At 38.3% G+C, this 23,955-nt stretch overlaps 1 protein-coding gene across 1 annotated transcript in view; it reads left to right on the forward strand.

Moving 5' to 3' along the window:
- The first annotated feature begins 16,565 nt into the window (after positions 1-16,565).
- Positions 16,566-23,955, forward strand: part of LOC131355575 (histamine H3 receptor) — a 28,092-nt gene continuing 20,702 nt past the window's right edge. Inside the window, exon 1 of the mRNA XM_058393940.1 lies at positions 16,566-17,071. Within this exon, the coding sequence (XP_058249923.1) occupies positions 16,804-17,071 (268 nt within the window). The 5' untranslated portion in view covers positions 16,566-16,803. The remainder of the gene's footprint in view (positions 17,072-23,955) is intronic.

A 23,955-nucleotide genomic window follows, 5' to 3' on the forward strand; every position in this document is an offset into this window, starting at 1 on the left:
GTGTCTATATATCTGCAGTAGCCACATGGTTTCTAAATAAAGATAGTAACCTGATGCCAGGACCAGCCGCTTGTAACATAAACACGAGGATGTGTGCTTGTTTTTATCTACTTATCTATTAACAAGTTTATCCAGGATACAGACATTCAGTGCGGACGGGATTCAGGCATGTGTTAGTGTGTAGATAAGAACAACTAACACAGGAGACCCTACAGCAGAAATCTACCATCTTTTTCACCTTTTATTCCCAGATTTGTAAATCCATATTCGGTTGATGTTTCCTGTTTGTAGGGAGCCTGGAGTTTATTCCAGGACACTCAAAGTACAAGGATGACATTTACAGTTATGACATTTGGCAGACACCCTTATCCTGATTAACTTACATTTTCATCACATTTTATACAACTGACCAATCAAGGGTTAAGGGCCTTGCTCAAGGTCCTGGCAGCGGCAGCTTGGTGGAGCTGGGATTCAAATTCACAACCTTCTGAAGAGTAGGCCAACACCTTAACCATTAAACTACCTAACAACAACATTCTAAAGGTGCCATTCAGAATAAAATGTATGCTAATGGACCAGGGGAGGAAACCTGAGTACTTGGAGGAAACCCTGAGGCACAGGGAGAAACTCAACAGAGGTGGGAATCAAACCCCTAAAATAGAAATGTAGCATGCACACTATTCATTTAAATTGTTTGTTTGAATATGACTTCTAGAAAAAAATATTAAGCAAAATATTAACACACAAATTCCCTCTTTAGAATGTGGGTAGAGTGACATTTATAATATTAATCATCAGAACTGAAGTGCAAGTTAGGTTTGAGCTTCACATGGCAGAAGAAAACAAGCCATCAAAATTTTTTAAAAATGGCCGACGCTCTGACTGAGACACGAGACAGCAGATCCAACTCAGCTTGGTTTAAAATGTTTCTATCATTTTCATCACTCTCAAATGAAATACTTCCCTCATTAGTGATTCATTCGAGGTTAATGATATGCAGATCACTGCCTCCATGTCTGCATCTGTAATTCTGACTCCAGTGTCCTGAAAGTTTCCAAAAGCCTGCTGGTTATATAACATATTAGTTAACATATTCACTGAACTTTATTTTTAAGCTCTTTGTTTTCTACTAAAAATAAAAAAAATGCCAGATGAAAAATACTGAGAATAAGATAACTTTTAAAAAAGTTGAAAAATGTTGAAAAATTAAAAAAAAAAAAAACAATAATAATAATAATATATATATATATATTAAATAATTGTTGAAATGTATTTATATATATATATATATATATATATATATATATATAAATATATATATATATATATATATATATATATACACTATATTGCCAAAAGTATTCGCTCACCCATCCAAATAATCAGAATCAGGTGTTCCAATCACTTCCATGGCCACAGGTGTATAAAATCAAGCACCTAGGCATGCAGACTGTTTTTACAAACATTTGTGAAAGAATGGGTCGCTCTCAGGAGCTCAGTGAATTCCAGCGTGGAACTGTGATAGGATGCCACCTGTGCAACAAATCCAGTCGTGAAATTTCCTCGCTCCTAAATATTCCACAGTCAACTGTCAGCTGTATTATAAGAACGTGGAAGTATTTGGGAACGACAGCAACTCAGCCACGAAGTGGTAGGTCACGTAAACTGACGGAGCGGGGTCAGCGGATGCTGAGGCGCATAGTGTGAAGAGGTCGCCAACTTTCTGCAGAGTCAATCGCTACAGACCTCCAAACTTCATGTGGCCTTCAGATTAGCTCAAGAACAGTGCGCAGAGAGCTTCATGGAATGGGTTTCCATGGCCGAGCAGCTGCATCCAAGCCATACATCACCAAGGGCAATGCAAAGCGTCGGATGCAGTGGTGTAAAGCACGCCGCCACTGGACTCTAGAGCAGTGGAGACGCGTTCTCTGGAGTGACGAATCACGCTTCTCCATCTGACAATCTGATGGACGAGTCTGGGTTTGGCGGTTGCCAGGAGAACGGTACTTGTCTGACTGCATTGTGCCAAGTGTAAAGTTTGGTGGAGGGGGGATTATGGTGTGGGGTTGTTTTTCAGGAGCTGGGCTTGGCCCCTTAGTTCCAGTGAAAGGAACTCTGAATGCTTCAGCATACCAAGACATTTTGGACAATTCCATGCTCCCAACTTTGTGGGAACAGTTTGGAGCTGGCCCCTTCCTCTTCCAACATGACTGTGCACCAGTGCACAAAGCAAGGTCCATAAAGACATGGATGACAGAGACTGGTGTGGATGAACTTGACTGGCCTGCACAGAGTCCTGACCTCAACCCGATAGAACACCTTTGGGATGAATTAGAGCGGAGACTGAGAGCCAGGCCTTCTCGTCCAACATCAGTGTGTGACCTCACAAATGCGCTTCTGGAAGAATGGTCAAAAATTCCCATAAACACACTCCTAAACCTTGTGGACAGCCTTCCCAGAAGAGTTGAAGCTGTTATAGCTGCAAAGGGTGGACCGACGTCATATTGAACCCTATGGATTAGGAATGGGATGTCACTTAAGTTCATATGCGAGTCAAGGCAGTCAAGGCAGGTGAGCGAATACTTTTGGCAATATAGTGTATATATACATATATATATATATATATATATATATATATTTATATATATATATATATATATATATATATATAAAAGCCATTCATATAAGACATTTTTATTTCTTTATGCACCTATTACCTGCAATAGCCTTATTTGTTGTACATATATTTACATATTCATCTGCACTTGTTCACTTGCACAATTTCTACTATTTCTTCTATTTGCACTTCTGGTAGATGTTAAACAGCATTTTGTTGCTATGTAGCTGTACTGTGCAATGACAATAAAGTTCTTACTTTAAAAAAGAAGTGCTTACTTCTGAATTTAGCACCATAACTGTACCCAAAAGTCAAACTGGAAGCTGCAACAAATGCTAACTGCGGCAGGAATCACACTGGACCATGCTCAGGGGAGGAACAAAGAACAGGATGGTTAATGCGTCTGCCAGATTAGGATCCATGGCCTCCAAGATCTTGTTTTAGAACATCTTTCAGAGATAAATCTAATCAATTTCCACAAAGAAAGATAGACAGTGTGTCTAGCTTTGCAGATATTTCGGTAGAGGGGAAAAGGGATTATGGAACGGATAATATCCATAATGTCTTTTGAAAGAGATGAAGCAAGGGCAAGGTAGCTGCATGGCATTGTGGGTAACATAGGAAAGCGTTAACTAAAGTAAAAATACACCAACATGCTGATTTCAAGATCGATAAATCTCACAGGGCATCAAAGTTGGTGTGTTATTTTTATAGATGAATATGCCAGTTGTTTTTGGTGGATTTTTATTTATTGAATTTATTAAATTGTGTTTCGAATCATCACTACCCTGCTCACTTTGCCCTTCCTTTTCAGTCCGTCGTGCCCCACTGTATCTCTGATCGGTCTCATCTCACTGATCAAAGTGAGTCTTATCCCAGTGGAAAATTTCCTTCCTCTCCATTTCCCTCTCCCCTCAGTCCCTTCATCACAGCTGTCACGCTGCTCATTTGTGGTCAGATCTGAACTCATCCAGCTGAAGTTCCCCAGGGCAGTGTACGAGCTCAGACAAGAGTCGCACTGGGCTTCAATTGTGTGCCATTTTGATTGGTAGATTGTTCTTCACAGAAAATTGAAGTGCTCTCCCTGTGCTAAATAGGTTTTAAATAAAAAAAAGACAAGGCGCAGCATGCGGTTGACCGATGGAAATGGAACAGATTTCTGCTAATTGGACATAATTCATTACCTATTCTCTCTGTCCAGAGGAATCATTGACATCCTGCATGAAAATAATCAAAAGTTCATGCACAAAATAATCTCAAGCAGGAATTGGTATTTTCAGCTCATACATACTCTAGAAACTCTTTCTAACTTTTATTCGAACACAATACATATATATATATATATATTTCCAAACGTTATCTTATTCCAGCATATTGACTTGCACCCTCACAAACCTTCCGTTCAGATCTATTTCTATAGCATTTTTATCAGTAGATATTTTCAAAGAAATCCTGATTTCTTTGAAAAAACATAAAGCTGTTGAGTGGGAGGTGAGGGTCTGAACATAAATCAACAGATGAAATTGATTTAAAACACGTAAAACATAAAAGAAAAGATCGCTGGCAAAGAATTTGCGCTAGTGACAATGACTAATGAGAAACACAGTCTCTCCCTTTTCATGCTAGCTAAACTAACAAGGATATCTGATATCCACAAAAAAACAAAAAAGAAGATGTACAGTATTTGGTATGTATTGTGAAGCATAGTGTTTGGAGGCTAAATTGAAGCTGTATCCGCTAGCACGGTTGTGATTGCATTAATACAGCAAGCAACCGATTTAAATAACGGCTTGTCATCATTTTTGGCCGTTAATTGTTATCGAACTTCTGCTAATTTTTCAGTGTTGTGTATTTTCCTCTCACTATGACTTACATTTCTGTGAATTTTTCAAGTGTTTCTACATTCTGGTACATTCATGTGATATGAAACTGAAGCTTTGTTCTGTGCCTCTGTTGCTTAAGGCATTCTCGAAACATCTCGCTGTTTCACACTGTACATATTTGCAATTGCAGTGTGGGGTTTACACTGCAAAAGCTTGAGCAAGGCCCTTAACCCTCTTTGCTCCAGGGGCACTGAAGCTGCCCTTGAGCTCTGACCCCAACTTCCTCAGCTGGGATATGTGAAGAAAAAAATTCCAATGTGCTGTAATGTATGTGTGGGGATAGTAAAGCTTCTTCTTCTTCTACTTCTTCTTCTTCTTCTTCTTCTTCTTCTTCTTCTCAATTACCAGTGAGAAACGTTCCTCTATGCAGGGTTAAAAGCGAGGTTTCGAACAATGACAGCATGAGATATATGTATATATATGTATATATGTTGCTCATAGAAATATTTCATATGATCAGCTACTGGACTCACACTCTAGCGACTATTCTTCATTTTCATCTAATTTAAAAGTTGAAAAATGCAAATGCCATCCCTGATTGTTTGGGTGCATAGCATTACACAGGCCATAAGTGCAGGACTCTATTTCTAATGAGGGTGTCGGCTTATTTAGGCAGGATGATGATCTTATTATCTCTCTAACCCACCAAACCCTCCACCTCCCCACACACACCTCCCCACTGAAGCACCAACAGTGTGTGAAAGATCTAATGAGGGTCATCATTCTGTCTGACGAGGGCTTTGAAGACCTGTCCTTAATCTGTCCAATTTGGCAGCATTGTGTCACATCTACAGTCTACATCGTGTCACATATACAGAGTCTATTTGGGGAATAACGCCACAAAGCCTTGGGTTATGTTGCTGGCATAGTATCTGTGTTTGGTTAGATTTCATCCTTAGGACAATTTTTCAAAGAATTTTAATGTTCATATTTGAATGAGTTTAAATTCTACTCAATGGGGCACATTGTCTCCTATGTGCACTTGCTTGAAAAATACAATTATTTGTTCAGAGCAAATCTTTACACTCTTCAGGGAACCTTATGCTTCAGTTGTTCCTCTGTAAAGGGGTGGGATATATTATGGAGGCAAGTGATCAGTCAGTTCTTAAAATTGATGTGTTTGAAGAGGGAAAATGGGCAAGTGACATTAACACAGACCAAACTGTGATGGCTAGACAACCGGGAGTATCAGAGCATTTCTACAGCAGGAGGTCTTGTGAGGTGTTCCTGGTATTTATCCATGCCTTGACATCTCAGAGCTGTCAAAGGGAGACTAAGACAATTTAAGGCAGGTGGTTTAATTGTTATAGCTGATTGGTGTACATGGACAAATGGTTCTTTTCTATGTTAACCTAGACATTTTACGTTACACAAACAACTTAAATCACAGTGATTCCCAAAGCAAAAGTCCCACAATTCATGCTCTTTATTAGATGACTGAATTACTATATTTTTACATAAAACCCATTCCATCATATCAACCATCAAGCCATTTTGGAAATACAAATGATAGCGTTCAGGAGCTTAGAGCCCAGTCATGTTAATTAGCTTAGAGATTATTATAAGCCATTACACTTCTTTAACATTAGACACCAATGTTTAATCCTTTTCAAATGACAAGATAATGGAAGAGAATGGAAATCTCAACGGACTTTTGGAGATGGAAACCTCAACAGGGACCTTTTAGTGAGAAAGAAGGACGAGACGCTGATTAGCATATTAGACTTAGTTAAAATCTCCATCAGGGAATTATGCTTCTTCGCGGTTTATTCAATGCCCTATAAAATTAAAGTCAACGGTCAGTAGAAGATCAGCTACAGCTATTATAATCCTTTAAGACCCCAATTTGGTTCAAAGTTTTTGAGCTTTAGATGGTTGGTAATTAGGTTAGACAAATTTGGACACCCATTTTGTAATACAATTAAGAAAACGATCATTACAAATTGATTTCGATGTATGCGTTAGATAAAATAAATAAAAAAAAAACATTATAATTAGAGAAATTATAAAAGGTCTTCAATGGGATGAAAATTCTTGGATGTACACTATATTGCCAAAAGTATTCGCTCACCTGCCTTGACTCGCATATGAACTTAAGTGACATCCCATTCCTAATCCATAGGGTTCAATATGACGTCGGTCCACCCTTTGCAGCTATAACAGCTTCAACTCTTCTGGGAAGGCTGTCCACAAGGTTTAGGAGTGTGTTTATGGGAATTTTTGACCATTCTTCCAGAAGCGCATTTGTGAGGTCACACACTGATGTTGGACGAGAAGGCCTGGCTCTCAGTCTCCGCTCTAATTCATCCCAAAGGTGTTCTATCGGGTTGAGGTCAGGACTCTGTGCAGGCCAGTCAAGTTCATCCACACCAGACTCTGTCATCCATGTCTTTATGGACCTTGCTTTGTGCACTGGTGCACAGTCATGTTGGAAGAGGAAGGGGCCAGCTCCAAACTGTTCCCACAAAGTTGGAAGCATGGAATTGTCCAAAATGTCTTGGTATGCTGAAGCATTCAGAGTTCCTTTCACTGGAACTAAGGGGCCAAGCCCAGCTCCTGAAAAACAACCCCACACCATAATCCCCCCTCCACCAAACTTTACACTTGGCACAATGCAGTCAGACAAGTACCGTTCTCCTGGCAACCGCCAAACCCAGACTCGTCCATCAGATTGCCAGATGGAGAAGCGCGATTCGTCACTCCAGAGAACGCGTCTCCACTGCTCTAGAGTCCAGTGGCGGCGTGCTTTACACCACTGCATCCGACGCTTTGCATTGCACTTGGTGATGTATGGCTTGGATGCAGCTGCTCGGCCATGGAAACCCATTCCATGAAGCTCTCTGCGCACTGTTCTTGAGCTAATCTGAAGGCCACATGAAGTTTGGAGGTCTGTAGCGATTGACTCTGCAGAAAGTTGGCGACCTCTTCGCACTATGCGCCTCAGCATCCGCTGACCCCGCTCCGTCAGTTTACGTGGCCTACCACTCCGTGGCTGAGTTGCTGTCGTTCCCAAACACTTCCACGTTCTTATAATACAGCTGACAGTTGACTGTGGAATATTTAGGAGCGAGGAAATTTCACGACTGGATTTGTTGCACAGGTGGCATCCTATCACAGTTCCACGCTGGAATTCACTGAGCTCCTGAGAGCGACCCATTCTTTCACAAATGTTTGTAAAAACAGTCTGCATGCCTAGGTGCTTGATTTTATACACCTGTCACCATGGAAGTGATTGGAACACCTGATTCTGATTATTTGGATGGGTGAGCGAATACTTTTGGCAATATAGTGTATCTATACATATAAAAAGTTAAGCAAATATGCGATATAGCTTTTAAGTGTTTTAAGTGGTTTAATTTTCTTGGTATAATGGTTTAATTATCTTGATTCTGACACAATCACATCATTCACATAGATGTACCGCTATTAAATATTTAATGAGCATTCAAGATCAATACAGAGACAGGGTGTGGTCAAGAAAAAGCAGCAGAGCACAGTGACATTTAGCTGTCAGAAACATGTGCAAAACATTGTCATTGCCCTTAAATTTAATTACGATCAGCAGCAGTAGACCCCTGGGGAAGGAGACAAAATGTCAGCACCTCAGCCGGCACCGGAGGAGGTCCCACCTGCTGAATAGGAGCTCATGAATGCAGAAGGCCCAGCATGCCTGTGTCTCATTAGTTCATCAGACTGTACCGGCTAAAAGGAAGAGAAGATTGCATCATATCCTGACACCTTAAATTATTGACGCACGTACAGGTTCACTCCTAGATCATCAATAAATTAGTCTTCCTTATTTACTGGATGTTGATTTGCCTCGTAGTTAGTCATAGGTGATTCGGCTACATGCTGAGAAGAAATGTGAACTATGTGCACTATTATTATTTACATTGTTATTCAGACTTGCTTTCATTTTTTTTGTTTTGTTTGCTTTGTTTTGGATTTTATTTTTTATTTAGTTTTTTTGTTTTGATTTGTTTTTTGTTATATTTTTGTTTTATTTTATTCATTTTTTGTTTTGTTTATTGTTTTGTTTTATTCTATTTTTTTTGTTTGCTTTGTTTGTCAAACATGTTTGATTTGATTGATGAAGCCTAATGTGTGCTTGTGAGCTGGGTTGCCAGATTTCCATCCTAAATGAGATGAGAAGGTGTGATATACACCTTTATTAATCCCCTGTAAGGGAAATTCAATTTGACACAGCAGCTCAAATAAGAGACGTAATATCAACAAAAATCAAGAACTATTCATATGATAAATAGAAAAAATAAAAATACAGACACAATAAAATAAAGCAGTATGTATGGACATATGCTAGAGACTATTTATATACATGCATGAATCATTTCCTTGGTGTTTATATACATGTTCATTACCTTTGGAATAACAATTATCTGTCAAATGTACAGTAGGATACTGTTGCATTGTAGAATCTGATGGTATAAGACATCCCGAGGCACATGGTTGGATGAATCTGAGGCTGAACCTGCTCCTAACCCAACTCAGCTCAGCATAGAGAGGATGAGAAGGATTATCCTTTCAGCTTCCCTTTCATCTTCATCCCAGTCACTGCCTCCACACCGTCCAGTTTTCTGTCCATACCCCCAACACTGCTGGCTTTCTTCACCAGCTTGCCCAGTTTGTTGGCACCACCAGTTCCAGTGTCACCTTTCCAGCACACCAGAGCAAAGAGGATAACACACAAAAATTCTTACAAAAAGACTAGCCTAGAAGTACACATTATGGATTATACACTATGCATTTGTCTATTTTTAATGCATTTTGTATGTCAGTGGATATTTAACAACATGGCAACCCACCTCACAAGACATTTTTATTTTCTTTAGAGGTTTCTTTACCTCACCCCATTTTTGATTATTTTGCTATAACAGCATGTCTCAAAGTGTTTATTCCTTACATAGAACTCATTTTATAGCAATTTTTAAAAAAATTATTTAAAGTGCTCTGCTTTAAAATAAATTAATAAAAAGGCTTCTCTGCTGAAGGATACTTTGATGTACATTTAATAAGAGTTGAATTTTTGAACCTTCTGCCCAGAGTGTTACATCTGATATTCTGTTTCTTCCATCCTATTTTTATCCAGGCGTGAACTAGAAGCTTTCTATCACTCAACCCGGCCTGTTTTCCTGTTTAACAGACGAAACCTCTGAAGTCACCTTTTGATGTCACTCCGGGCTTTTCATGCTGGGAATGTGATGTATACGTCTGGATGTCTGGTGTAACTACCTGTTTAGCCCCCTGGTACACACACACACAAAAATAACAATCTTCCAGGTACAATTTATAAAAATAATAATCATTTTCTGCCTTAAATTTCAAATGCTCTGGTCTCCTAAAACATTTTCAAGGGTTTCTTGGTAGGTTCTATATAGAAGAATCCTATGGTTCTCTATGTAGCCAATAAAACAAACAAACAAAAAAAAAATCAATCAAAACTGTTCTATGTAGAACCTTTGGAGACCAATGAACTTTTTATACATATATAAAATTCTTGAGATTCTCTGTGAGATGTTATGGAATGACATGTTTATTAATTTGTTCCTTTTAAAAAGAGAAATAACTGAAACTGAAGTGAGAAAAACATGAAATATGAATGAAATGTGAAATAATGAAATAAATGTGTGCTGTGTTGGAATTTGCTGTACTATCTGGTCTACATTTGTAAAATAAATAAATAAATAAATAAATAAATAAATAAATAAATAAAAATAATAATATTATAATAGTATTTATTTAATAATAATAATAATAATAATAATAATAAGTAATAAATTATAAATAATAATAATAAGAAAAACTATTTCATCATTTAAGAGAGTATCGTTAAATGATCAGTGATACAGTGGTGTTACTGTTACCACCCCGAAGTTGATATATTTCCTGGTGACAGAAATATTTCAATTCTCATACACAACATTAAGAACGATATATAGAATGAAATTTTTTTTTATTTTTTTTTATAGCTACATTTTAATGTCATGCATCATGCACCAAACCCTTAATCATATCATGCGTTACAGTGGCATGTTCACTTACTATCCTCTTTCCTTTATTTATTTATTTCCCCCCTTTTTCTCTTCTCTCTCTTGTTATTAAGACAAATAAACGCTGCCTGTCACGTTACTGAGACGCTCTAAATGGCAAACTGCTCTGTCTTGAGTTTCCTTTGTTGAAAAAATTTCTTTTTTTTATTTACAGAGACAAAGCGCTGATGCTGAGGATACTTTCCATGAATGTTAAATAAACGTCTGGTCACAGAAAGCTTATATATGCATTTTAAAAATGCATTTGTGACAAGTGTCTGCTATACAAACCCTTGGCTGCGTTGTTACTATAGAAACGATAAGGCATTAGAACGAGTGTGTCGATATGAAATGTGCAGCCGGTGGTGTGTTGAAGCTACACCACCTCCTGACTGATCAGAACCGAGATCTCAGCAGCTTAATGGAATAAAATGGTTGTAACGTATGTCAGGTATGCTTTTTGACTGAAGATATAATGACACACTCGCGAACGGTATTCTGTAGGCATTTCAGCTAACTTTGATTTCCTCTTCTGCTACTGATACCTGTGGAGTCATAATATATTCATACATTGTTATGCGGCTGTTGTTGTTGCTGCTGCTGCTGCTGCTGTTGTTGATGATGATGATGATGATGACTGTATTATCTATTTTTGATCTCCTGCAACTCAAGAAGGAGCCTCGTTTATCAATCATGAGAATAATGATAAAAAAAAAATCCATTTTAATGTATTCTACGTGTTTGGAAAACATCACTCTTGGAAAAAATAAAATAATTCCTTCAATAAAAAAAACCCCATTCCTTTCTTCTGTGCCCTGGAGGAAAGGAAACAGTGTGGGCTTTTTCTTTTTCTTTTTTTTTAACATCTCTCTTAGATTACTGTAATTTATGTCCACGTCATTCGCTGGTATTTGCACTGCCTTACGTACACAAATGCTGCTGCAGGGTTACTGACTGCTGCTAAACAAAAAGCACCGTTATTAGCATAGCACTTGCCTCCAAAATCTATTTCAGGATTCAGTTTAAGGTTTAATTATGTGTGTTTTCTTTTTTTAAACCTTCTTGTTACATCATTGTTTCCTCTGTTGCCAATTTGCTCAGCTCACATGTCTCCACATCTCAGGGCTTGAAGCTTTAGAGGTCGTGTAAAAAGCTTTGAATCCGTGTGCTTTGACAACATTGACTAGATCTGCCTTCTAAATTGAAACTAGGGGGCATATCAAGTTTTAACATATACAGTAGCCCTTCTCTAATAATAAGACAAATCCATATCTAACTAAACATTCTGTATAATGAACTATATAATGATTGGCCAATTGAATGACCATTAGAAGAAATTTGTCATGACATCGTAAAGGAATGAACGGTTGTGAGTCTAAGAGCAGCTAGCACATTTAATTCTATTGACGAAACTCTATCTAGTTTCATGTTTACAATAACATTTGAATTAGCATTAGCTTTTTAGATATTCAAATAACACGTGCACCTAAAAACTGGTCTGAAATCAGTGACAGGTGTAAATTTTAGTAGTTTAACAGAAAATGGGAATATGTGTACTAAGAATAATAAACGGTATTGTGAAATACTCTGAAAGGATTGTGATGTTTTTATATACTGAGGTTTGAAATTTGAGGTCTGAGCTCATATAATGAATATAAGATGATGGAGCTTTCATTTCCTGATGCAGACAGATGTTGTCCAGGTGTGCCTTGTTAGATCGATTGTTTAAACAATTTATAGCTTTTGGTTTGAGCCCTTGGGTTTCAGCAGAGAACACTCTATAGCTGCATTCTAAATGATGTACAGTACACTATGCATTATGCACTATGTTCTCTACCGTCTTGTGTATGAGTTTTAGAAGGGTCTTCTGCTGCTATATTCACTGTACTAAACCTGTATCTGTCCTTCTTCGCACCCATTGTCAAACACTGTTTTTCTCGGCATTACGTGCCTTGTTTGTCTGCACTGTCTTGTCTTGTCATCCTGTGCACTTATGTTGTATGTTTAGTTTTTAAAGAATGCACCTTGTAGTAATAGTTAAGCTCTATGATTGTCCACATCACCTGTACTTTGTTTTTGTTCTGTGTAGCACCTTTGGTCCAGGAGGAATGTTGTTTCACTTCACTGTGTACTGCATCAGCTATATATGGTTGAATTGACAATAAAGCTTCTTTGACTTTGACTTATTGTCTCAAATGGAACATTTTCTTTTTACTAACCATTATAGTCGATGGCAAACGAAACAAATCAAGCTCATATAATGCTATATTTAAGTTTTAGAATATGGTGGCTTTATAAAATGTTGAAAAATTAATGACACAACATGAGCAAATTAAAAAAATTTTTTCAAGATGTCTTGTTCACAGGAGTGTCGTCGGCCATCTTGAAATTTTCTTCTCATTCAGTGTTAATTGCATGAAGTGCCCAACATTCCACACTTCATTTTTTTTTTAGTTGAATAAGTGCAACATCTGGAAACATCCTGAAAGTGCTCTTCTTCTTTTTGGAATTTTTAGTGTGAACAAGTGACTCACCTTATTTATACTACAAAATGTTGTAGAATAATGAATTAGTGGGACAGCTTATATGTTTGTTCTCAAACGGTAGATTGTGAGACCTGGAGGTTGTTGGTGATGTCACTAAATATTTTTTTTCTTCTAAACAGATCCCACTATTCTTTTGTTGTTGTTTTTCTTGCCCAAACTGTTCGATGTCAGGTTGTATTTCCCCGGTGGTGGGTTCCGGGGCCCCCGTGGTCCCAGCAGATTGGGGGAGGTGTCGCTCGAACCGCGCCATGCCCTTGGACGTGCTTGCAAAATTTAGTGCGATTCAGTGCTTTGGTTCGTGAGCTACGGGCCTCAGAAGAGAAATAAAAAAACATTTGAATTTCAATTGGAAGTAGAACAGAATGAGAGAATCCCATTACGTCACAGAGCACCTAAGGCAGGCAAATCCCGGCAAATTCCGGGGCCCGTATCTCGGTCCTCTGGAGGGCTAGAGAGACGAGCCAGGGCTCGTTGGACTTGTCTCAGTGGGAAAGCTGGCGAGGATGGACCTCCGAGAGCGGGAGTTATGCAGCTATGTGAATGTTCCATGGCCCGTATCTCAGGACCCAAGAGGGCTATGGGATCGAAACAGGTATCGTTGGACTCAGAAACTCCTGTGGCACTTCTGAGGCCTGTAGCTCACGAACTGAAGCACCCTATCATGCCAAAGGAAGGCCTGTGTTGAACACCACCTACCACGATCTGCTGAGACCACGGGGGCCCAAGATACAGGCCCTGGAACCCGACAGCATTTGTTTTTTTTTTCCTTCTGAGGCCCGTAGCTTGCGAACCAAAGCACCAAATTTTGCAAGCACATCCAAGGGCATGGCGCGTGTCGAAAGACACCTAACACAATCCACTGGGACTACGGGGGCCTGAGATATGGGTCCCGGGAACCCGGGGAAGGTTCATTGTGGTAGATTGTGAGACCTGGAGGTTGTTGTTTTTCTTGCCCAAACTCTTCGATGCCAATGTCAGGTTGTATTTCAGTATTTTAGTGGCTTCTTTATTTTAAATGGTTGTATTATCTGTGCCCAATGCTTGCACAGTAGTTCTATGGCTTTTCTCCCGTAGATAGCTCTCTGGTCTTCGTGTTGGTTTATCCTTTTTAACAACAAATACAGTCTTCACAGATGAAACCCAGTGCTCAAACCAAGAGTATGCTCTGTGATTGTTTAAACAGTTTATAACTCTGAATTTAGGATTAATTTCAAAGGATAAATAGATCAGATAGATCAGAATTTCAACTTGCATTTCCTGAGGCAACAAGAAACGCCTGTTGGTCATGTGTTCCAATATTTTTGATCATTTAAAAGATTGGTGCACTCAGTCAGAAGGTGCCATGTTGTAAGTTGTTTAACACATCTAGATACAAATATCAGGAAAGGAATGTCTTTAGTGTGCAGGAAAAAAATTAAAGTGTTCCAATACTTTTGGAAACTGCATCTGTGTTCATATCCATTTAGAAGACTTTATCTGTTTAATCTGAATAAAACCTTCCCAATCCCTATTATGAATACACAAAATGTTGCATACCCTTTTACGTTCACCAGTAGGAAGTTAATGTTATGTTTCACAGACGTTCCTTTATCTTTAGTAACAGAAACGTGTAAATAGTGTACACTAACAGCCCCGAGCCTCCTTCCTCAATCTTCTCCCCCACACATTCTTCCTAACAGCTGTTTTAACTCTGTCCAATGTTATACAGTGCCATTTTCAGACCAGTGCTGCTAACCAAAAAAGTTTATTCCTTCAAGCCATTGCTTGTTACAGAAGGCTAAGGATAATGGAACTTGGAGGGAGAAAAAAAATGACATTTTCCCTTTTTCCCTTCACACACAGAAGTGAAGGGAGGTACAACCTTTTGAGTAACACTTTTTACAAATAAGATATGCATTATAAATGGAGCCATAAAGCTTTAGAAAGTGTCTGATGTTTTCTAAGACTTGTTTTAGTATAAAGCACAAATTGACAACAGACATAATGCATCAACATAACACCCATTTTATTTGACCTGTTCTGAGCATTAAGGACAAAACCAATGCTATAAAGCTTTAATACAAATGTTTTGTGCAAGTTCTTTCACATAATGCTGTATATAATGGAAAAGCATCCTTCCATAATTGTTAATGGTTCTTGTTATCCTTACATGAAAATGGATCTGTGAGTATACATAACATCTCATCAAGCTCTCTTTAGAGACGTTAAAGGTGAAATGATGCTTTTTATCAGCTCTGGGATTTAAGTCACATTAGTATCAGTACACAGCAGCTTACACAGTGTTAGAAATGCTCTTTACAGAGCTGAAGTAAAGTTAGATCATCAGAAAAAAGCAAAAATAAAAATAAAATCCCACAATCACTAGTTTGTATTTGAACAATGATCCATTTACAAAATAAAAAGGCATGTGTTTATAAAAAATAACAAATAAAAAATACCCCCCCCCCCAAAAAAAAATCCCCTAGCTTTTATTTGCAAACAATCTTTAAACATGTTTATTCATTTTTACCATGTTACTATACATAAAATTTAAAAAAGAAAAAACAATTAAATTAAAATAAAACTGTATTTATATTATTTTAATTTCAATTATTAATTATAATTTTAATCATAAATTATATTATCTAAATAAATTTAAATGAATTCAATTAAAATCAATTACTCTAAAATAACATGTTTATTTTTATGTACAGTTATATACAGTTTCTGTCAAGCCCTACTGTGTAAATGATTATGAATACTTCATGATTTATGAGTGCATTTGTAATATGTCTTTGATACCTGATTTCTAATAAAGTTTGTACCACCAAGTTTGCTCCAAGGCGGCTATTGTACCTGAAAGCTTTAACCAAAACCAAGAACCAATCAAGAGGCACTAGACCATAGATCTTGGAGTCAAACCATGCAGTTTGGTCATCTTTGTTGACCTTTCTCATAACCAAGGTGTTTCTGCTCTCACAGCTACCACACACTGGTGGTTTTTTTTGTTTTGCACCATTCTGTATAAACTCTAGACACTGTCGCATCCCAGGACATGAGCCAGTTTCTTAAACACTCACACCAGCTCATCTCGCACCAACAACTGAGTCACTTCAATCCCAGTTTTATTCTCATATTTGATGTGAACATTAATTGAAGCATTTTCCTGTATCTGTGTGATTCTAAGCTTTGCACTGCTGCTACATGATTGGCTGATTAGATAATTGCAGGAATTGTGCAGAGAGGTACTGGTGTTCCTAATACAGTGGACAGTGAGTGAATGAGTGCACCAATAAAGCCACTTGTAATGCATTATAGACACCTTGAAGTATTTATAGATTCTATAACGATCTAGTCTATAGATTGTGTGTGTGTGTGTGTGTGAGAGAGAACTCTACACAACAGGAAAGTTCTCATTTAAATGATCCACTTATTGACGTGGATAATGAAGGGGAGTGACGGGGAATCCGCAGATAAGTGACAAGCTGAAGGGGCGTGAACTTGACGCAAATGCGAAGTTCACGTGCAACTGGTGCGCACAAGCCGGTCCGCGCGAGCTCCGAAGCTTCACCGTGATCTGCTGGAATATAGTACAATGTAATGTCCAATTCAAAACGTCTTTGACTCGGTTCTCGGCTGGAAGTGATGCTCCAGAAGCGGTTCGCACCGTGGCTCTTCCGTGAGCGCAGTTAAAAGCGGTTGTTTGGCGTTGTCGCGCGCGCCGGTGCCGTATGCACGCGCGGATGGGCGCCGAAATGCTGGAGCGCAACGCGTCTCGGGAGCGGATGGACTTCAGCTCCAACACCTCGGCTCACATGGGCATGGAGCAGGCATTCGGCGCGCCGGTGCTGGTGCTGCTGGCCGCCGTCATGCTGCTGCTCATCGGCGTGATCGTGCTGGGAAACGCGCTCGTTATCCTCGCCTTCAAAACCGACCGGAGCCTGAGGAGGCAGAGCAACTACTTCCTCCTAAATCTGGCCATCTCAGACTTCCTAGTCGGTAAGAATGATGGTTATGTTGTGCCAGGTTACCCGGTGCGCAGTGTTTAAAAAATGATGAAGTTATCTTCACACTGCTGGACTAAATCAGATAATGTTCAGTTAATCTCCATCATACTGAATTACCTTAGTATATATCACACACACACACACACACACACACACACACACACACACACACAGTTGCAATAACTCTAACAATGTTCACTTAAGCTTCATAAATTCCGTTTTGTATTCACACACACACACACACATTGCTGAATCTCCATGATTTTAAATTACGATTTTGAATGACCTTAGTCTGTTTTAACACACACACACACACACACACACTGTTGCATGTTTACTTAAGCCCCATAATGTTGAATTAACTCTCCTAGTGTGTATTAAAGTGTTCAGTTAACATATACACCCATTGGACAGTACTGATTAATATTTATATTATATTATATGGACTGATGCATTAACGCTAAAAAAAAATCCCTAAATCTGTCACTGAGCCCAAACTCTGGGAGTGACAAAAAGAGGCGGAGCTATGAATGAACAGATTCAGATTTGAACCCAAAGTTGAGAATGTTCCAAATAATAGCTGGTTATCATAAGACCCAAACGGTACAGCTGATTGTATATGTGTCATGGGTGCGCTGAAATCATCATTACAATTCCCTAAGAATAAAATGAACTGAACAGATCCCTTAGGTTCTATGACGAGAAACAGGATTAACCAATCAGGATCAAGCGTTTTTCCTCAGGTCTGTCCACATGGCTAAACTTTAAGCTCAGGGATATCAAGGTGTGAGCCGATGTGTTGATGAAAACAAAAACAAAAAAAACTTTACTACTTGCGTAATGTTCATTGAAATGATCGTAACTGTATTTTATGTCAAAAATAGCAGTTTTTGTGTCACGCTTTTTATCAAATCATGCACTGATTTTACAAATCAGTTCTTGGCTCCACAACTGATTACACACCTTTCCTTTTAGATGTAGTTACTGAATAATTCATAGCAGTTACTGAATAATAAGCTTTTAAAAAAGTAGTTAATAATAAAACAGGGTCTGATGAGTTACTATTAACCTGAATGTTTTGTTTTTGTAGCAGGTAAGCTGAAGGAATTCTCACAGTGATGCATTAACACTGTACACTCTTAAAAGGATTGGTATGTGGAACGTAAAATGGTCCTGTCACTTGCTTCATATACGGAGCCGCAGAATGTTTCTTTATATTATAACATTCATGAAGGGTTTTTTGAAGAGAAACCAATGGGTAACTTTAAATCTGAGTTAGACAGTTCATTTTAGAATAATTTAGAGCTACTTTATTATTATTATTATTATTATTATTATTATTATTATTATTATTATTATTATTATTATTATTATTATTTATTTATTTATTTATTTATTTATTTATTTATTATTATTATTATTATCATTATTATTATTATTGGACATTGTCTCAAAGTAGCAGGAGAATTTTTTACATGAATTAAAAAAATTGTAGTCATTTTTATTATTATGATAACTATAGTAGTAGTATTATATACGAAATGTGACAAGGAAATACAGCAAATTCAAAGAGAATATAAATTTGTGTTTCATCATTTCAGTATCATTTATTTCACAAATTGAATCAGCTAATTGATCTTTCATTCATAACCATGTCACTTCATTTAAAAACATCTCACGGCATCGTCTACATATAGAGATAATACTCCGGTAGAGAAAAGGCACTTACACATTCTTTTAGTTCGAGATCTGTTTTAATATAAAAGCTTCGTTGCTCTCCATGGGTTCTACATAGAGCCAATTCTTTGGGGTATAGCTTCTATTACCCAGCTAAAGAACCCTATCATTCTATATAGAACCCCAAGGAACCTCTTTTTTGAAGAGTGTAGTATATTACATTATGTGGAGGCAGAAATGTAGAAACGTACAAATGAAGTAGTTGTAGTAGAAACGCAAAACGAGCACAATGCGTCATCACAAGCAGGACAAATGAGCAATTCAGCATGTGTGGAACTGAACAACGTGCGTCATTCTGTAATTCCACGGTTTTGTTAATTACAGTTTTGGAGCGTCAATGAATGTGACAGATTAAAAGCAATTCTGCCATTACTGTACAAACCACAAAGAGGCATGTGAATAAACGTGATTGCACATGGCCTCCACTTGTCACAGAAAGCATGGTAAAAAAAAATAAAATGAAATATCTATGCATTAAGAAATGTTCTTACTTCTGTGATGCTAAAGTCTAGCTCTGGATGATTGTATGAATGCATATAGGATTTATTTACGTCCTGCCAAGATGTAAAGAATCTCATACCGAGGATATTGATGTAACAACTAACACCTACAGCACTGGATTCATATTTTGACACTGAGAAATGGACAAATACAGAGCAGTATTGTCTCAAAGTGTTGAATTTTGATCTCGTCCGGTGTGCTTTGTGTTGAGCTACTTATCTGAACCAAAAGGTAGAGATTCATTTTCAAGAAAATAAAACAATGTATGTGGGTAATAGAACTGAATGCATTAAGCCTTTATTATCGCCACATTACAGTGGAAATGTTTTCTGTTCATATCCCAGCTGAGGAAGCTGAGGGTCAGAGCACAGGGGCAGCTATGATACAGCACCCCTGGAGCAGAGAGGGTTAAGGGCCTTGCTCAATTGCCCAACAATGGAGCTTGAACCCTGATCCTCCAATCAACAACCCACAGCCTTAACCACATGAGCCACCACTGCCCCTAGACCTGATCATTGTCTACTTTTTATTGTTTCCTGACACTCAGTGCTATAAATGCTCAATTTCTCAGCCATTTTAATAATATAAAAATATGTGCACCCCTGACCATGTTGTTCTTCCCCAAACTGTTGCCACAAATTCTGGAGCACAATATTGTATCTGTACGCTGTAGCCTTACAATTTCCCTTTACTGGAACTAAGAGACTTAAACCTGTTCCAGCATGACAATGCCCATGTGCACAAAGCTCAGAGCTCCAGAGCTCAGAGGCATGGTGTGTTATGGTTGGAGTGGAAGAACTGGAGTATCCTGCACAGAGCCCTGATTCTGACTCAATCCCACTCAACACCTTTGGGATGAACTGAAACACTGATGAACTGAAAACCAGACCTCCTCACCAGACATCAGAGTCTGATCTCATTAAAGCTGTAACAGATGAATGATCACAAATCCCCACATCCATGCACAAAAATCTACTAGAAAGCCTTTGGCAGAAGAGTGGAGCTTATCATAACAGCAAAGAGGAATAAATTGGAATGAGATGATCATCAGGCACATATCACTGTAATGGTCAGGTGTCTACATAGTTTTGGCCATATAGGGTAAATAAGGAATAAAACACTTCTGTGATGCTATTGGAAATCCTTTGGTGTTTTTTGCTCTTATGCTACGGAAATTTACCAATGTTGACATCGTTGTTAACGCATTTGCCCTGTTCGGGATTTGATTCCTGTCCTTCAGGGGATTCCTCCGGTTTTCTCCCCCAGTCCAGAGACATGTGTTGTAGGCTGACTGGCTTCTTAAGAGTGTCTACAATGTGTGTGTGTGTGTCCTGTGATAGACAGGCAGACAGTCCATGGTGTCTCCTCCATTGTTCCCCAGGTCCCCTGGGATAGGCTTCAGGTTCCTGTGTAGGATAAATGGTTCAGAAAATTACTTAAAAGGATGGATGGATAAGTGTTGTTACTTTGTCCTTTTGTACATTGTACTTTTTTAACTAATTGTCTTTTTATCGAATTGTTCACCATATTACAACTATAGAAAACACACCAGGTTATCTCTTAAAGCTATTAATAGAAAAAATGCAGCTTGTCACATAACTGGGAAGTCCTGTGGAAAAAGTTTTCCTTCATATAAATGCCAAATACAGAACTATTCATAAGGATAAAGCCTATAATTTTTGCTTGTTGCTATAGAAACAGGAATGCATCAGAACAAGTACGTTAATATAAACCTGTGATTTGTCATTCGGAATCAGCCGAGCGTCAGCGATATCGAGAATTACCCGAAACCTTCCAGCTAACTGACAGCACTGTGGTTAACGTTAACACCTCTAACTGAATAATAATGTCATATTTCAGGTTCATATCAATTCTAATGTCAGGAACGTAATTGTATGTAACACTACAGAACAAATGCTTACAACTTCTTGTTGCTTCCTGTTTTGTCGAGACAGAAACTGAACAAGAAAGGAAGCAGGAATACTCCTACATGAGGCCATGTGGCAAATAAGGACCCGAGTCACATATAGTGGCCGATGTATGCATTTCAGTGTTTAAAGGGCTTAATAATTAACCTACTGGACGAGTCTGTTATGTTAGAAGAGTTTGTAGAGTATGGAGTCTCCAGGATTGAGATTGAGAAAGCTGCTCTAGTTTAAAAATAAAATACCCAAATAGTGTTTTCTTTGGACCTGTATGTGTACATTCTGTAACAGTTGGATCTTATCGAATTCTCACTAGTGGACCAAGAGGAGCTGTCTCTTCTCAACTTGAGTTCATATATCAGGATTGTCAGGCTTCCTCCAATAAATCAGAAATCAGATTAAGATCATTATTACATGAGACATTACAATGCATTGGATCATTTTTTGGGGGGAAACGGCAGCAGAACAAAGTAAAATAAAAGAAGAAGAAAAAAAGAAGGAAAAACATGTTTGCAAATGTATGCATGAGTGCATGTTGTGCCTAGACAGGCTCATTAAATGCCTGGAAAGCGCTGAAGGTTCGGCTGTGATCTGTCGTGCTGTGTCACCGTGTCATTCACCCCAGTTATCATGCTCGTATTTTCTAGATTGTGAAATTTCCGGCTCCTCATCAACGAGAATATAGCAGGAGCAGATGAGGGCAAAAACACAACTTTTCCATATATAAGGGTTCCTAATAGTCAACAGCATCAGCTTTCTGAATTCTGGATGACATTCAGTTGTCTATGAATGCATGTTATAACATTCATAATGTATGTACATAATGTCATTATAATCGTGCAGTTCATAGCAGTGTTTTTTACAGAACCGAAGCACTGTTGAGTTCTGGATTCTGATAGGTCAGAACAAAGCGATCAGTTTTGGAGTGATACCACTAACTTTGCTTCAACACACCACCCTGTTGTTGATTATTTTCCTACGCATCAATTTATTTTATTTTACTTATCAGCATTGTGCTTAGTAGACAATTCAATTCCATTCAATTCATTGATTTTTATATTTATTCCTAATGAGCAGCAGTGAGATGAGGTTGGTGAAGAAAAAAGAAACCTTGAGAGGGACCAGACTCAAATGGGACACACTGGCAAGTATTTTGAGAAGTTTTCATATAGCTGATTACATATAACACCTTAATGGAAAGTGTAATTGGGAATTGTGTTTGAGTAACAAGGATGCTGCAGTAGGAATTTGTAATTTTATTGTAATTAAAAACGTCCTTGCCACGAGGACGGATTCCAATCCCTCATTCACCTGGAAATGGTTTCATTTTTTACGGTGACTAGCTTTGACATTTTCCAATTTCGATTCCAGGATTGGGGTCAATTAATGGAGTTCAGTTGACACTGAAGGATTGGATGTTGAGTTGAACCCCTTGAGGAAGAAGGCACTAAATTGACATTGCTAGCTCTTATATAAAACTGCATGAAGGATGTGATGGCAGCTCGGTGAAGGATGATGCTTGGAGTAGGCCGGAAGTTTGACAGCGTATGGACGGATTTGTGAATTCCGACAGCTGTAACAGCTAAAGGACATGTGTTATCACCTTCAGCAGCACTGCACTAAATATCATATCATACGCTGCATCATGGGGTGTAGAGTGAGATAAACAGATGCACAGGGAGAGTGAACAGGTCTGGGGAGGTTTTTTTTCGTTTCTTTTCTACACCTAATGTCTTGCCATAACATGTCCAACTAGTGAGGAATAAAGCATTCAGGTGTGTTTTGATTCCATATCAGGAAGTGCATTATTTATCTTCTACCTAGTGATTTTTAACAGCAAGCCAGAATATATTTTGAGAATTGAACGTGTTCATAAAATTTTTTGCCGGATACTATCGAAGCCTTTCCAAGTCGACAGAAGAAGAAGTAGTAGTAGTTACAAGCAGCTAGGATTGGTAACTGGTCTAAGAAGCACCATCTTTCATCCAAGCAGAGAAGCTAATGATCCTTTCAGTTAAGTTGAATTGCTTGCTACATGCTAGCTAGCTAAAAATCTTAATTTATATTGGCTTAACAAACTCACGTAGCTCGGCTAAATTTTGCATCAAGAAACTAGCTAGCTAACTCTAGATGCCTAGGTCATCTTCTTAGCTAGGAGATCGTTTTAATGGACATTAGCAAACTTTGTTCAGTTCAGACTGAGTTGCTTTTAATTATACAACATCTCAGCTATCTACAAGTAATCGTGAAACATTTTCTATTGAGTGTACCCATAAACAAATGAGTTGTAAGCATCAAGAAACTTCATTTTAATGTAAGTAGGTGTTCCCAATGAAGTCCTCAGTGAGTCTAACTAGAACAATCTGCTGTTTCCTTTAGGCAGATGAGGACTGATAGGCCATGTAACTTCAGACCATTTGGCCTTTAACTGCTAAAGGTCAAACTTTCTGAACAGGCTCACATAAAATATCTATGTTTCCTAAAAGCACAGTGATAAATGTTTGTCTTCACGGGGGGGGGGTTATGTAAAATGAAAAACAGCCTGGTTCAGTTGCACAAGCAGAACTGGCGAGTCTTACCGCATACCTTCACTGTATCATTTACAGCCACTTGTCTGTTGTAATAAACACATTTTCTGACAGGAAGCTTTGTCCTCAAGATGCCTTGGAAAAATTATGAGTATAGGCGATCTTTCTAAAAATAAATACTTGAT

The sequence above is a fragment of the Hemibagrus wyckioides genome, linkage group LG07 (assembly GCF_019097595.1).
Source record: "Hemibagrus wyckioides isolate EC202008001 linkage group LG07, SWU_Hwy_1.0, whole genome shotgun sequence".
Taxonomy (NCBI): Eukaryota; Metazoa; Chordata; class Actinopteri; order Siluriformes; family Bagridae; genus Hemibagrus; species Hemibagrus wyckioides.